The sequence below is a fragment of the Pyrgilauda ruficollis genome, unplaced genomic scaffold (genome assembly GCF_017590135.1).
Source record: "Pyrgilauda ruficollis isolate IOZ18807 unplaced genomic scaffold, ASM1759013v1 scaffold183, whole genome shotgun sequence".
In the NCBI taxonomy this organism is placed as follows: domain Eukaryota; kingdom Metazoa; phylum Chordata; class Aves; order Passeriformes; family Passeridae; genus Pyrgilauda; species Pyrgilauda ruficollis.
The window spans coordinates 279,786-296,416 of NW_024517318.1; the positions used below are offsets into that span (position 1 = coordinate 279,786).

The following is a 16,631-nucleotide window of genomic DNA, read 5'->3' on the forward strand; positions in this document are numbered from 1 at the left end:
CATAAATAGCAACAGGCATGGCTAATCCTCACATCAAAGGATGAAGGTGTATACTCACCTCCTTTTCCTGTTGGAGCAATGAAGTTATTCTCCATTTTTTATGATGGCAAAGCTTTCCCTTGTGCTTGAAGCTGTCAGCTGCTTACAGCATCCAAGATCAGCTGAAATTGCTTCCAGATCTAAGACAGATAAATAACAGAGCAACAGGCAATCCTGGAATAAGCCTGTTAATGGCTCACAGTCTTAGACTTGCTTAAATGCAGAATGAATTTGGTCGAAGAATACACTTTGCCTCATCAGAGCATTAGAAATAATGTGGTCTTGCCAAGGAATAGTTCATCCAGCTCTGCCTAATGGCACAGTGGACTAAGACCACCAAAACTTTGTGGGATTTAATAGCAGCTGTTAAGTCCTATCCTAGCAGATGATGGAGACTCAAGACCATTATGCTCCATAGGTGTGAGTCACAGAATCCCAGAATGATTTGGGTTGGGAGGAACCTTAAAGCCCATCCAGTTCCAACCCCTGCCATGGCAGGGACACCTTCCACTAGCCCAGGTTTCTCAGATCCCCATCCAGCCTGGCCTTCCAGAAATGAGGCAGCCACAGCTTCTCTGGTCAACCTGTGCCAGGGCCTCACCACCCTCACAGGGAAGAATTTCTTCCTCATAGCCAATCTAACTCCTCCCTCTGTCAGTTTGAATCCATTCTCCCCTAAAATTTGAGTCTGTATTCTGCTGATCATTTTTTAGATAGATGAACAAGGCAGTCCTCATTTCAAATCTCAGAAGGAAAGATTCCTGACATGGTATTATCAGACAGGAGGAGAAAAATGAATGGAAAATGTGATCCAAAGTAAATGAATGCAGGCAGCAGTGGGAGAGTGGGAATACCAACTATATCTCATTAAACAGCACTTTGACTCCACGAGATGACATGTGGCATATACTTCAGACCTGAGGTAAACATCAAGAAAATGGGTTCCAGCTCCTGCAAAGCTTCTGCCAATAAAACATGGGCATGACCTCTAGCAAAAAGCCTTCCTGGACTTTGTGAAGTCAGTGATGCTTCCTTTTTTGAGGCGGCAGACCCATGGTTTAGAAGACCTGAAGGAGAGTGGAGAGAGTGGAATTGATTTGTTTTAGTGGTGGGAATTAGGGGTGTCACTGTTATATCCTTCTCATGATCTTTTAAAAATATTCTTATTAGATTTTTTGATCCCTGCTCCTTTTGATGTTGACACCATGGGATGCCCTAGCCCAAATGAATTTGCAGCAATTACTGGCCTATTTCATTAGTGTTCAGCAAGTTGCTTTGAGTATTTCAGTTTGGGCATCACAACCATGACCTCTTCCAGGGAAAAAAAAACCAAACCAAAATTAAGGGCTAGGTGTCATTATATAAATAATTCTTGGTAAAGCGGAACTGCTCTACAGGTAAAGAAATGATCTGGTTGCTGCATTTTTTCTTTTTTGTCCCGCTGTCTCTCCTTCCAGGATTATCTGGGTGCTTGTATTGTCCTGACTGCTGCTGTCACTTCCATCACTGAAGGGCCACACTCGGGGTTCGTGGGCCTGGGTCTCCTGTATGCCCTGACGGTATGTGCCAAAGCCAAGTAAGAACTTCCAGACCAACACGTTTATAAAATTTATGTGTACACTGTCATCTCCTGGCTTTCTTAATCTTGAAAAAAAAGAAACCTGCAAATAATGGACTCGAGCCAAAGTTGAGAGAGTTCAGGGCAACTTGGACTTGCTTCAGGTTTTATGAGCCAATTAAAAAAACATAACCATTCCCAGGCCCTGTGTGCTCCCAAGTGGAGCAGGAAAATTAAAAATGCGTAAGAGGACCTGCTGTGCACTGTTTTGTACAACACAGTGCTGTTTCCACCTCTACATGGCAAAACCTGCCAGGAAATACAGATTGCCATCATCTGGGTAATCTTTAACCAAAGACAAAATAAAATAATTTCTGAAGAAACAGAATTACCGGTTTTGTCCTTGGAGGGAAATTACCGAGATGTCCAAGATTGTCCATGCAATTATGAATGGATTTGGGGATTGGGACATTTGTGGGCATGGTTCATCATGCCAGGTAGCAGTAGGAATGCAGAGGAGATGGACTTAGGTACAACTCTCAGCTGCCTTCAAAAGTTCATCAGAGTTTTTGTGGGCAGGAGAGAGACAGGTGATCACTTGGTGCCTGTCTAGCCTGACATAGGTTTTTTTAAAATAATTACTCTTTGCAGCTGAGAAAGGGCTGATATTTGGACCTAGATGAGAGCAAACTGTTTGTACTGAGGTTGTGTTTACAGTGGACATCCTGAATTTATTCTCCATTTTATAAACACTGCCAACTCCTTTGCATAACTGATGAAACTCTGAGGCAGAGTTTTTGGGTATGAGGCTGTGTTATCAAAGCTGCCAGATCGAGGATAGCAGCCTGCCACTGCAAGCAGCAGTTCTGCAGTGTTTTGCCTGTCTGCAAACTTTTTAATTTCTGTAACTTCCTAACTTAAAAGCTGGACACCAAATAAGCAAGTATCTGAACATAAAGGAGAGAATACCCCATCAAGAACTCTATTTTAAGAATAAAGCAAGCAGCCAAGTCCTCTAAATTAACCACAATTTTTACTGAATCTCATTGAAAATTATTTACTGTTTGCTTACTGCATCAGTATTAAGTTAGTGGTAAAGACGTGAGACTAGGTGATTTGTTCTTAATAAAGTCCATATTTGGCACTCACCAGAAAAAAATGGCAAAGCCTTTCTCTGAATACATTTGTGAATAGGGTGTGTTTATTTTTAAGTTTCTAAAACTTCATTCAGGTACATAAAATATCCCAAGTTTTAAAGGTTCTTGGCAGTCAACTCTTCCTAATAAGATTAGTTCTTTTTTACAGAAGCATCCAAATACAGACTTAGGAAACAGATTTACAATTTTCAGCCTTAAACAGTAAGTCCTACCTAGAAAAGAGTTTTTCTAAGCCACTGAGTATTGTTAGAGAACTAATAATCAACTATTATCTACTAAAAGTAATACCTTTTCTATTGATTTAACTATTGATCAAATCCTTTTCATTACAAATGAGAATAAAAACCAGGAAGGAAATATTGCTGAACTGATAACACTTTTTTCCTTCATATATTTCTATGCTAAAAACTTCTCATATTTTCCAACAAGAGAAATGGATTTTCTAAATATGTAGAAATGAAATTATCATAAAGTATTTTCAATATATTTGCAAATTGTGAACTTTCTTAATCTTTAGTTGCAGTTTTTGAATGATTAGAATATACAAAATAGAAAATATTTCCAAACAGCACTTTCAATTTTGATTCTTTTCTGTGTTTGTGTGCTTAAAGAAGACACCTTTCAGTGCTTATTATTAGATGTTGAAAACAAGAGATTCCCTCAATCAGTCAGAGTTTAGGTACAACTTTTCCACACTTCAAAAAACAAGGATGAGAATACCAAGCACCAAATGGCTGTCTTAGGGCTAAGTGTGTTAGAGTATGACTGGCTTCTTATGGATTTGATGCTGTTGCACTGTCTTGAAATGCTGTAATGTTAAAGAGACCCACTGTGTTGAGTCAGGCCATTTTCGCAAATGTATCCAACCTTTATTTCCAGATGGGTAGATGAACAGAGAGAAGGCTGAACCCTGTCCTTGTTTTCATTTTGTGATGCAGATAACCAACTACCTGAACTGGGTAGTGAGGAATCTGGCTGATCTGGAAGTGCAGATGGGTGCAGTAAAAAAAGTACACAGCTTCCTGAACATGGAGTCAGAGAACTACGAAGGCTACCTGGGTATTGCTCTTAATCTTTTTGGGGCTTTATATGGTCATGTGAAAGAATGGTAGACTTGGTTGTGCAAAATGTACACACCTCTCTGGTCAAAATCTGTTCCCGCTGAGGTGTAGGAACTGCCCCTGGTGTGAGTGACAAGGATAGCTAACAGAAGCTATGAAAATATGTTGTTCATGCTAGTCAACATGAAAAAAAATCCTATCAAATGCCAGGGAGACAGAGCAGGACTCTAGTACAATCAAAATGACCACAGTTATAGATGAGATGAGCAAAACATCCATGTAAGTTATTTAGAAAACAAAAATAAGGATAAAAATTAGAAATGTCACATGTTTCAAAATCTCTGATCTTCTAGCAGATGGGGACTAAAGATAGGGCCACAGAAGATTGGCAAGCAGACCTCAGCAACTCTTCTCTGAGCTACACATTGGAATTTGTGCTCCATAAACTTCAAATTGGCCTTGATTGCTATTTCACAAGTGGTTGATGTGCAAGAAATGGCTCATAGGTCAAGAAGCTTCCCTGGAAAGCCAAGCTCCTTAGTCCAGAGACAAAACCTGCTGTGTATTCACAAATCAGGATGAAACAAGAGCTGTGATAATGTCAACAGCTCACGCTGTGTGGCAGTAACAACTTCCTTCCTCAAGCTGCCCTTCCTGTGCCGGTCACTGACCCAAGGCCACACTAACGCTGCCCTGACACTGCGTTCTCTGATCCTTTGGCTTCTCCCTCTTGCAGTGCCAAGAGACACTTTAGTATCTACCCTCTCTCCCTACGTGTGGAGATCTGGAAGCCAAGTGCCTGCCAGGCAGTTCCCACCTCAACCTCCCCTTGGCAGGGAACTGGAGCTCTGTATCTCCAGTGACTTAAAGGAAAGCGCCCAGGCAGGAGAGGGGGGAAAGGGTGACTGTTTTAAAGGGTGACCCTTTGGCAGCACTCTGTTTTTTTGTAACTATTTCAGATCCCTCTCAAGTCCCCAAAGACTGGCCCCAGGAGGGGGAAATCAAGATTGAAAATTTGTGTGTTCGCTATGAAAACAACCTGAAGCCTGTTCTGAAGCATGTGAAAGCCTATATCAAGCCAGGACAAAAGGTACCATGTCCAGCAATTTCCCATCATCCTAATTGTGGTGCAGATTCTTCATTACAGAGCCTTCCTTTCTAAAGTGCCAGAAGAACAAGATTAACAACTTGCACTGGCAGATACATACACTAACAGTCCTCTCTGAGGTCCCTGGGCACAGATCAAGAACTTACACTGATAAAAGCTTATTCTTGGCTGGGAGCAATTTTTCTTCTGACTATCCCATGTCTTTCCAAGTCCATTTTCCTTGCATAAAAGTAAGTCTAAATGGCAGATATATTAGAAGGACATCAGACTGAACTGTGTAAAAACACAAGAGTATCTCACATTTCAGCATACAGTGTCATTGGCATCCATGTCAAAATGCTGAAATGCTCACGGGACAAGTCCTTGTGACGAGGGGCAGAAGAGGGGAATGTGCTCTCTGTGCTGTTTTGTGTTTTCCCTGGTGTGCCACCTGCCATTGTGAAGGACCTTTTTACTCACCAGTAGCACAATCTAGTGCAGCTTTCCCAAAAGAACTGCAGGTGTAAGTAAGGAGTAAGTGAGTAAATACTCTGTGAGTAAGTGACATCCTCCATTTTTTGCAGGTTGGGATCTGTGGTCGCACTGGTAGCGGCAAGTCCTCCCTGTCCTTGGCATTCTTCAGAATGGTGGACATTTTTGATGGTCAGTTTTCCCTGGAATATGTTGTCACTCCTCAACTGCTCCCCCCCTTATTTCCTCAGAAGAACCAAGGAGCATTTTTGATAGTTTATAACCTGGTTCTCTCTGGCTCAGAAGATATTTGATTAGAAGTATTATGCCTAATCCCTCAAAGTACAAAGTGCCCTATTGTGAATAGTACTTGGTTCTCCAGGAAATGTTGTGCACAGATTATATTTATAATTAAAAAAAAAAAGAAAATGCATATGGTCTGATAAAACAAGATGCAATTTTTGAGACAGGACAAAAAAAATATGTAACTCTCTGGAGTGTCTAAGTGTTTGCCTAAAGAATAACTGCATTAACTTATAGCTGTCAAAATATTGGCAGAATAGAAACTAGAACTCAACAAGTCCATTCCCTTGATTTTTTTTTTAAATGTTTTGTGCTTTCGCACATCTGCAGCAGAATCTGACTCAAGGATTGGAAATATATTGCCATGTTTTCACTCCTGCAGCATTTACCTCTCCCAGCTAATTGGCATGGACTGCTTTTCAGCATTTATAATACAGATACATATGTGCTGTTGAGGGAATATAGAAAACCACTAGAAAGGCATCTTGTTGTTTCAAAGATTTCCATGTTTCTAATTTAGCCATTGTGCATGGAATGTTTGCCAGGGAAAGCCCAGTAGGATGTGGGAGGATAAGTGAATCTGATGCAGCTAATACTTGCTTTTGTTGTGGTTCTGTGCCTATACCTGTCTATGGTCACAGGCTTCTGATTCATGACCATGATTCCTGGATATATAAATATTGCAAAGAAATAATAACCATGCTTATGGCCAGCTTGAAGTTTCCTTCTACTTAAGTCTTCTTTCTGTATATTTTCTTTGTCTGCTTCTCCTGTATCCCTGATTTTTCCCAGTGGGAATATCTAAGCCTTTTCTAATCAAGCTCTGTTTATCCTTTGTGCACATCCCTGTCCCAGCTGGACCCAAATTTGGCCTCCATGCTGGTCCACTTCTGGGTGGGGTCCTCACTCTAATGAAAGTTACATAATAAGATTTTGAGTAACTTTACTAGAGCCAAAATTTCCTTCCTGCTGTTCCTTAGATCTTCACTATCTCCCTAAATTTTTATCTGTCCTATTTTATTTTCCTACTTCTGCTTTGTTCTTTAGTGTTTCCCTTCTCTTGCCCGATGTTCAAACAACTTCTCATTTCTCTTGTGTCTTGCTTGACCAGCCCTCAACCCTTTCCCAGTTTCCCAACTCCTCTCAAATTTACTTTTTCCCTTAGGTCCTCTCATCTGCTCTTTTCCTTGAGCACCCTGGCTTCTACCAAATATGCATTTCCCTATTCCCCAAGCATGCCATATTAATTTTTCCCTCCTTACTCTACCTCATCTTCTGCTAACCCACTCTAATGTCCTCGTTTGTGAAGAAAAGGAATTGCTTAAGTTTATTCAACCACCGATGTCTCAAGCAGAAGTCCTATAACCTGATGTGGATTTTCCTGAAGAGTGAAAATAATTGGACTTTGCACCTTACAGATAAAAACTTGATTCTTCTAGCCATATAGTAAAAGCATAAAACTACAATAACAGAAGTAGTCCAGCTAGGGGGTCAATGAAATCTTCCACTGAAAAAGGGTCACAGGGAACAACCTACAAAATGCAGTATCATGACAATGGGAATGACAGAAGGGACACATATACAAAGCTCTGACTATCCATATGCTTGCCAGTTCACGGTTAAGTTCTCACTGTTGGGAGAGAGAGCTGATGAAATGAATGTTAGATACATCCCAGCAAGGAGTGCAGCTGCCTAGTGAAGCAATCCACAAGAAAACTGCAGAAGTGCCTGATGGAAATAGCCCTTACCATATCCTCATTCAGTTTGCCTTGGCCCATCCCTTTCCTGTCACCTCCAACCCCCAGTATACATACATGTATTATGCAAAAGAAATTATGCTCCTTCTCAAAGGAAATATCTTCAGCAACTGTTGAATTCAAGGGGAACAAAGAAAGGCACAGCAACAAAAGTTGCTCTTGTTCTTGCCCTGTTTGGCTGTAATTGACCCATAATAAATTATCCTTCTGGTGCTATCATTAGTCACACAGAAAGGAAGACATGTAATTTCCTTTTAGGGAGGGCGGAGGGAAGAAAAAGGAAAAGAACAAGGTAGCAGTGTCACTAACAAACTGGGACATCCCTGGCTTGTGTAATTAGATACATTCACCTTCCCCGTGTGTATGACAGTGCTGAGAGCTCGCAGAGACAGCGTCCCATCATCTAGAGACCAGCCCCCAGGGGCTGTTCCACCTTTCCACCTGCTACCTGTGGATCACATGCTTTGTGCAATTCCCTCACGTGTCCTTTGTGTTGTTTGACACAGGGAGGATAGTGATTGATGGGATAGACATCAGCAAATTGCCTCTGCACACGCTCCGGTCCCGGCTCTCCATCATTCTCCAGGACCCAATCCTGTTCAGTGGCTCCATCCGGTAGGTGTATGCCATCAGGGTGTGGCAGCCAGCATTGCACAGCCTGCCTGTCATGAGAGCTGCGGGACAGGCGAGGAACCTTCCTAGATCAGTCCAATCCATCTGCACAGCCTGCTGAGCGACACACAATGCCAAGGTGTTAATTTGAAGAAACCTGAAAGTAATTGCAGTAACAAGACTCCTGTTATGGTTTTCTTTGCAGCTTTAATTTGGATCCCGAATGCAAGTGCACTGATGACAGACTCTGGGAAGCTCTGGAGATTGCTCAGTTGAAGAACATGGTCAAGTCATTGCCCGGAGGCCTTGGTATGTCTGAATCAATCTCTGGGATCATGGAATAATAATGGAATCATGCATGCACACAGATAAACAGATCCATCCCATCTGACACTCTGGATCATCATGTCAGAGTGACAGGCACATAACCAAGATCCTCTCTTCATATGAGAGAGAATATTTGTATTAAAAGCTGAAGAATAGTCTGGTTTCCCATGCAGTGTGGAAAAATCCTGCAATACCTCAGCAGCATGGTGTGATTCTTGAGGCTGTCCTGTGCAGGTCCAGGAGTAGGATTTTGGTGATCCTGTGGGCTCCTTCCAACTCAGGATATTCTATGATTCTATGATCACTGTGCGATAATTAGTAAGGAGAAAAAAGAACAATTTTACCTCCTTTAGCAGAACCTGGCTCTGAAAGCAGAGCTGTAAACACTGACAGAGCATTTTTCTTACCATTTCAGATTGTTTCATGAAGGAAAATCACATATTTATTTCCATATCAAGTATATTTCATATTATTAAGATATTACCTTGCAGCCTACCAGATTTTCTAACAATTTGTGCCAACTGTTTGCTTAGTGATATACTTCTCCTTTCCCAAGAGGCTGTGCTCATTTTTCTTGGTATCCCTCCATCCCACTGGTCAGTCAAGGTTATGGTTATTGGCCTTTATGGGGATTTTGCTTGGCCCTGGAATAGTGCACAAGCAGAACTCTCAGGGGCAGCATTTCAGGGGTGCAATGTTCACAGGAACTGGTTTTGTTACAGATGCCATGGTCACAGAAGGAGGGGAAAACTTCAGTGTGGGGCAAAGGCAGCTCTTCTGTCTGGCCCGAGCCTTTGTCCGCAAGAGCAGCATCCTCATCATGGATGAAGCCACAGCATCTATTGACATGGCCACAGTGAGTACAGCAATTAGCTAATTAAGGATCTACCAGGAGAAAGGCATCTTCCCTAAGTGTCAGCCATGAAGTGTGAGATTCCTGTAGCAGAAAAAGCTGGCAGTGTTTTTGTTTCTCTCAGGAAGAAATGAAACACTTTAGAGAACCCCTACTTTCGCAGGTGTGACACTTCCCTGCTGGGAAAGATATAGTGTGGAATATGCTTGAAAACATGTGAATTAGAATGTAACAGGATGAAGTAACTTGAGCGAGCCTTTTCCTCTGACAGGAAAACATCTTGCAGAAGGTTGTGATGACGGCCTTTGCTGACCGCACAGTTGTAACAATAGCGGTAAGTATTAAGCCAGAAAAAGCTCTTTTCTCCTCATTCCTCGGGCAGTTAACCTTGCCCCCCACCAGTCAAACACCACTACATAAAACTAAAAGCATCACAAAATAGAACTAAACCATAAGGCCAGAATATTCCCATGATACCAGAACAAGTCAGACACCTACTATTTCATGCTGAAATTTTGCAGTAAATTCTGTTTTGCTATCAAACTAAAACACTTGGATCTCAGAAAAGACTTTACAGGGAACGTCAGCATCTGCACTGTCTCCAACAAATTTTTAAGTAATTCTCACTAAAAAATTGAAAATAAATGCATAGTTTGAACCATTACTAAAAGTTGCATTAAAATCTAGGTTTGAATTTTGCCTCTGAAGGCTATGTATGTGTAGTACCTACAAACATGGCACAAATGTATGAGTTGAGATTTCATAATATTCTTGGTGTGGTTTCTCAAGCTGGGTTATCTTTTCTCTCTTTTGGAGTAAAAAGCTGGGTTTACAATAAAGGTTTTAAAAACTGGAATTGATGCCTGAAGAGGCTACCAGAGGCTAGACAGTGTTAAAGAATAAGATAGATATTTTTTAAAAAGGCCTTCAAAGGATACACCTTGAGCAGTACAAGAGCCTGGCCATGGCTCCACCCAAGATGGACTCCAGGTCCCGAGTTTTCACGCTTTTATAAGTTTTGGTCCATTTAGATATTGGGGTTAATTGTCCAATTACAGCTTCAGGTAATCCCATCCTCCCACATCGCTCTTCTCAATTCGCTGTTGTTTGTACTTTTTGGGCCTGAAGCTACAACAGTGTCCTTGCTTCTCAGGCTGGAAAAGGATTATTTTGTCTAATTCAACTGTGAAGAGAACTTGCTAACACTTTATATGAAGTTCAGAGTTACACACTAAAGCAGTACAGAATCTGGAATATATGAAAGCTAAAACTTAAGGCATCAGAATCAATGGGAATTACCCCCCAAAATAATATATTTTCAGCTAGGGGTTTATGATGTTCTTTCCCATTTTCCTGCCACTTCTAGTGCCTAAAAGTTCCATATATCCATGCATGTTCATACATAAGTGTGCATAGACATATGGTGGATACCATTAAGAATATTTCCACCTGTGACAGCAGCATTAGTCAACAAACAGATAAATACATGTTTCAACAGCTGTTTCATTTGCCTTGTCTGGAATCCCCAGTCCTGAGGTTAGAGATTACAGTCAGGCCTCCTGGACTCTGGTTTTAAGCCTGTCATTGAGTAGTTTGTGTCAGGCAAGCCACTTAACCCAGCTCATTTACTATGTGCTCCAAGGATCTTGGGTGTGTAAATGCTGAAGATTCTGGTGGTGAGATTGTTGTCCTTCAGTTCCATGCTTATTGTCTTTCTGGCTGGAATCTCACTTTTCTTTGGCTTTGCCTTTCCAAAGTCAGTGTCTCAAGTGTAACAGCATACATTAATATTTAGCTTTCCTCACAGAGCTGGCTTCATTCCTTCCTTTCCTCATTCACAGCTGATCCTTTCTTCACCCACCTGTTTTTCTGTTCTGTTTTCCAGCATCGTGTGTCTCACATCTTGGATTCCAATATTGTCCTAGTCCTTTCTGAGGGCTTTCTAATTGAATGTGACACTGCCTCAAACTTACTTCTCAAAGAGGACGGCCTGTTCACCACTTTGGTGAAGACTCACAAGTAGACTCTCTCAATCCACACTGTTCACAAGACTTCTGGCTCTTTGGTAGTTATTTTTACCTCTTTAGTTTCCTTTCACTCTGCTTTCTTTCTACTGCACAGCTTCTGAGAGGAGAGTGCAAAAAGGTGTTTCTTGTGTGGTTCCTGGGTTTGTTTAATTTCATGACTATTTATGTGGATCATATGTAAATCTTAGACATGCAGCTGACACTGAAACTACCATGTCAAGGGAATCCAACCCATGAAGTGATCTCTGACTTTCAGCCTTTTTAGTGAAATATCACACTTTTAAGAGTTCATCCCATCTATACCTGACTGGCTCTATTCATATGGCCTTGAAATTAAGCTCAAACTGGTTTCAAACCTGTAGCCTATGGCATGAAACTTTTGCCTGGAGCACACTCAAATTGAATCTCAGAGGGATTTACAGAAGGCAATAGCCCAGGAGTGCACTGAGACAGATGGAGAGCAGTCTGCTGGGGTGCAGAGAACAAGGACCAGAGCAGGATGCTAAACCACCTGACACAGGATGCTTCTCATCCCTGTTTCCCACAGGGGAAGATGTATTTCAGTGGGGCCATAGGATTTATTCCAACAGCTGTGTTGTCCATAATGGCAAAAAGTGAAGTTCATGCTTAAGTATTTTCAGGCTTGGTGGCAGAGGCTGTAAAGTAATTGAAGATCTCTTCAAGTTAAAGTACAAGGATCTATTCCAAATATTGCTGTAAACAAGGACAGCCTTTCCCCTTGCGTGAGGCCCATTAGTGAGAATTATCCAAATGAAAACCTGTTTGCTTTCCTTCGTGGCAGCACCGGGTTCACACCATCCTCACTGCAGACCTGGTCATCGTCATGAAGCGAGGGAATATTCTGGAATATGATACTCCTGAGAACCTGCTTTCCCAGGAAGGTGGCATCTTCACTTCCTTTGTCCGGGCTGACATGTGAACAGCCACACAATGCATTTTAACAGCTTATTTTTAAACAGATGAAATGCAAATATTTTCTACTCAGTGTAATGTCACTTTTACCTTTTTTGTTTGGTTTTGTTTTTTAGAACTTCTTTCTCCACACTTTCGTCTTCCAAAATAATAAAGCCTATTGCAATACATGTATGCCTTGAAACAATAAAAATGTCACTTTATTCAAAGCTATTAAACTTCACACACACACACACACACACACACACAAAGGGAGAAGTTTGGCATTTTCCTTAGACTTTTTATTGACTTTATTTTTGTTTAAAGAGAGAAAAAGAATGCACTGATCTTATAAACTGCATATGTTATGCTGGAACCAGCAATCAAATAGTGCAGTTTGTCAAGGAAGCAAGAGGTTCCCCAGATGCATTCTGTCCCCAGAGGGAAAAATTAGGAAAAACATCCAAGCCCATAACACTTGGGGCAATCTGCTGCATTCCAAAGGCATAAACTTTGCTCTCCAAGTTGTAGCAGAGGGGCAGTGAATGAGGGAAAGGAATTTCATCAGGAATAAGGATATTCTTCCTGTCCTTCACTTTAGTAAGCACACTTCAGTCGTGACAGAACTATTTTCAGTGCAATGATGGTTTATTCCTACAGTCAGTTCCTAAATCCATATTCATTCTTCTAAATTTCACTAAAGATTCAAATCGTCCTATGATTATGCATGCTTTGATAAGCTTATAGAGGAATTTTGTACAGTATCTCAAGACTTTGCATTAAAAGTTATCTGAATTTATAAACTTGATATTAGCCAATCCTTTAATCATGTCTACTAAAATATTCTGCTTAAAATGGCATGTAATTAGCCAACCCCTAATTGTTTTATGTGTCTTTAGTCCTTCAAGTTATATTTGGGGACAGCCTTTATTTTCCTTTATATATTTGTGGCCTACATCTAAATCAGATCTAGTGCAAGGAGGTGTGATTTTCAAATTATTGCTATATCCTCAAGAATGTAGATGAAGTTAGACACATATTTACATCAGGCAGCTTTGCAAAGGTTGCCTGCACCCGACTTTCACACATAGCTTGATCCTGACCCATGGGCAGTAAACATCCAGAAGGAGTTTCACAGGCATATTTTCAATGGTATAGCTTTCAAGGTGTTTCTTATTCACCTGCTGCTACAACATTTAAGAAGACCACTAAGAGCACTTAAGCCTATTTATAGTGCATTAAAATAACATAAAGCACAGCATTTCCCCCCCCCCCCCAAAAAAAAAAAAAAAAGCAATAATTTTGGAGAAGTTGTAGAACTTGAAATTGGGCTTCCATTTAGTCTCACAGTGCAAAAAAATGATAAAGTTGTTTATCTTTTAAAATTGATTTTTGGAAATTTTTATTTTCTCTGAATTATTGAAAATAAAAACTGTGTGACACAACTAAACCAAAGAGCTCGGTCTTGAACATTTTATGAGGGGAAGTACTTCTGTGATTTCCCTGTCTGCCACTGTGAAAGCATTTTTGTTCTTTTCTGGATTAATTCCTCATGCTGACCTTTGTCATTCAAATAAAATACATTTTAAAAAAGCAGATGCCTGCAGCAGAAGCACATATTGTTATCCAAATTTCATGGCCAAAAGGCCAAAATTATTCTTGATTTAATTTAATTGTCTTCAGTGAAAAGATAATTGGATTCCCTGCTGTCAGACTGGGTATAAAGATGAAGCACAAAAAGTTTTGTTGACCTGTGTGTCTTTGATAGTAATGCAATCCTGATTTATTTTAAGTGGTGCCAGCCAGTTCAATGAGATCCATGTTCCCACTGCATTAAAGGTTGCCATGGGCCTGGGTCTGTGTCTTGTAATACTTAAGAGGGGCCAATAATTATCACCTCTTTTCTATTAGGTTTGTCCCAGAGCCATTGCAGGTGTGAGAAGCACCTTCTTTGCTCACCCCCGGCTTTAGAAGTGAACTCTGCTACTTGAACACGTAGAAAACAAAATAGATATGTGAGAAAAGGAATACATGATGGGGTGAGAGAACCTCATCATGTTCCATTTGTTTGGAGGGAGGAGTGCAGGAATATTGGCCCCAGTGTTAGATTCACCATGGCTGAAGCATTGGGTGACTGCTGCAGCGTGTCCCACTGCCGCCCAGCAGGTTTAAAAGCACAATCCCATTTCTAAAACATGAATCCTGTTCAACATACACAAATCTTACAAGACAACAAACATAAACCACCTGCTGCAGACACGGGAGATCTCCTCCCATTATAGCTGCTGTCCACAATTACAAATTCCCCAAGGGCTTAGGCTGAACATTTTTTGTGTTTTCCTCTAAAGGAGGAGGGTGTTGCCAATGGTTGCACAGCTGTTTTGTTACTGAAAAAGGTGCAGAAGGGATGAAATCTTTGAAAAAAATGTCTTATGATTTCATGTAAAGGTCTGAAGTGTGTTCTGTTTAGGGAGCAGTTTCCTAAGGCTGCCACATGCACAGTAAAGGAAACATCAGCCTGAAGACTCTTTCTTTGATTCTTGTCACACTGCCTCTTCTGCTGGTAGGCCCTTCTTCTCTTCCGCAGCCCTCTTGCTCTTTTTTCTTCACCATCTCCTTGTGTCATAGACCTTTGAGGCTCCTGCTTTTATCTCTGGATTCTCCTTATTCTGCCTATGCCCTTCCACTCCTTCCCAGGTGAGCCCCATGCCCTTTGCCCCATTTCCTCTCTCACACAGCTCTGCACTCACGCTCCTTTCCTCTTTCCTGTCCTTCTTTCATAACACCCCCGCTCTTCAGGGGAACACTTACTCTAGTGACATCGTGTTTTGGGGTTGGTTTGTTTTTCTAAGCATTAAACCAAGCAAGCTTTCAGTATTGTGATACTGTGCTTCAGAAATATGAAGTTCTTCTTTCTTCAAAGGAGCTTTAAATGTGAGCACTGGCTATGTGTAAATTTAACTATGGACAGAGGAAAGACATCTCTGTGACAGATTCTAAATAATATTTCTCATTCCATCTGCATTCTTTTTCTGTTAACTGTTTCTGGGAGAGAAACAGCAAAGTTGTTGCTGATCGTAGAATCACAAAATGGTTTGGGTTGGGAGGAACCATAAAGCTCCTCTTGTTCCACCCCCTGCCATGGACAGGGACACTTTCCACTATCCCAGGATGCTCTGTGCCCCATCCAACCTGGCCTTGGACACTACCACAGATGGGGCAGCCCCAGCTTCTCTGGGCAATTTGTGCCAGTGCCTCATCACCGTCACAGGGAAGAATTTCTTTCCAATATCCAATCTAAACCTACACTCTTCCAATCTGAAGCCCTTCCCCCTCCTCCTACCACTGCACTCCCTCACAGAGTCCCTTCCCATCTTCCCTGCAGGTCCCTTTTAAGTACAGAAATTGGTTGTGCAACTGCTTGTGGAGCCACAACAGTATTTCTTAACCTTTGGCTTACCCATGGGTACTTTCCCACTCCTTGAGCCAGGCCTAAGGGCTGGCACAGATCAAACTGCTCCCTTCCTGTATGTGGCCTTTTGTCACACTCATTGCAACTCATGACAGCTCATCCCTGCTTCTTCTAAACTAGAAATATCCCATAAAACCTCTACTGAGCTCAAACTTAATTGTGCTAGGAAACACTGGAACTTTCCCTGAGCAGTTTGGATTAGCTCAGTTAAGCCAGGGGCATAAGCAAGGCAAAGTCTGCAGGGAGAGATCTCTGCTTTGTTAGGCCAAGTGACACGTACAAGAGGTATCTCAAATGTTTGTAAGTTCCAGTCACACTGCAGACCTGAAAAAGCTCTTTATTTGTAAGAGTGTGCCTGTTTTTCTCAACCGTATCGTTCAGCTGAAAGAGTATGTTCTCCATCGCTTCTCAAGCAGTTGGACAAGCCCCTTTTAGGTTTGTTATAGCAGAACATCTCTGCTGTAAATTCATACACCTCTATGGAACTCAGTTAGTACCAACAGGAACATAGCCCTAAGAAGTCTGCAACTCATTATGTATAAAACCTCTGCAAAAAACAATAATATTGAATTGTGTTTTCTTAAAATAGAAATACAATTTCAAATGTGGTCAAGTAGTAAAAATTCCTTGTACAATAAGTTGTTTCATTTAATTGAGTGTGTTCTTTTTGCTTCCCAAAGCAATGGACTGCTGTGCTTTATTGTGTAAAGATGTCAATACATTCAAAGGCAATCTGGTTAATGCAGCATGAAAAACTGAAGGAAATCTCACACGAGCATTTTACACAAATGCTTGTAGATATTTTAGCAAGAAAAAAAAGGAAATATAACACACTTGAGTCAACAGCTACCTTTATAAAAAAGCTGTTGACAGGGGCCATATCTTCATTATCATGTTTCCATTATCCACTGTCAGAAATTGGAGTATGTTCCCCTTGGAAGCACTATAACCCCATGTCCTCAGTGTGATACTGCCAGTCAAAATCAACTGTAAAA

At 41.2% G+C, this 16,631-nt stretch overlaps 1 protein-coding gene across 16 annotated transcripts in view; it reads left to right on the forward strand.

The window, feature by feature from the left end:
• The window catches only part of ABCC9 (ATP binding cassette subfamily C member 9), a 71,916-nt gene extending 56,615 nt beyond the window's left edge, over positions 1 to 15,301 (forward strand). For 14 of the 16 annotated variants that reach the window (XM_041464764.1, XM_041464771.1, XM_041464763.1 and 11 more), the window contains 9 exons: positions 1,497 to 1,598; positions 3,693 to 3,813; positions 4,775 to 4,905; positions 5,487 to 5,565; positions 7,940 to 8,048; positions 8,251 to 8,354; positions 9,095 to 9,228; positions 9,497 to 9,559; positions 11,111 to 12,188. In XM_041464764.1, coding sequence (XP_041320698.1) covers positions 1,497 to 1,598; positions 3,693 to 3,813; positions 4,775 to 4,905; positions 5,487 to 5,565; positions 7,940 to 8,048; positions 8,251 to 8,354; positions 9,095 to 9,228; positions 9,497 to 9,559; positions 11,111 to 11,248 — 981 coding nt within the window. In that variant the 3' untranslated portion in view covers positions 11,249 to 12,188. Of the gene's footprint in view, positions 1 to 1,496; positions 1,599 to 3,692; positions 3,814 to 4,774; positions 4,906 to 5,486; positions 5,566 to 7,939; positions 8,049 to 8,250; positions 8,355 to 9,094; positions 9,229 to 9,496; positions 9,560 to 11,110 lie in introns of all 16 variants that reach the window. The other 2 variants (XM_041464770.1, XM_041464762.1) reach the window with 2 other exon arrangements.
• The last annotated feature ends 1,330 nt before the right edge of the window (positions 15,302 to 16,631 follow it).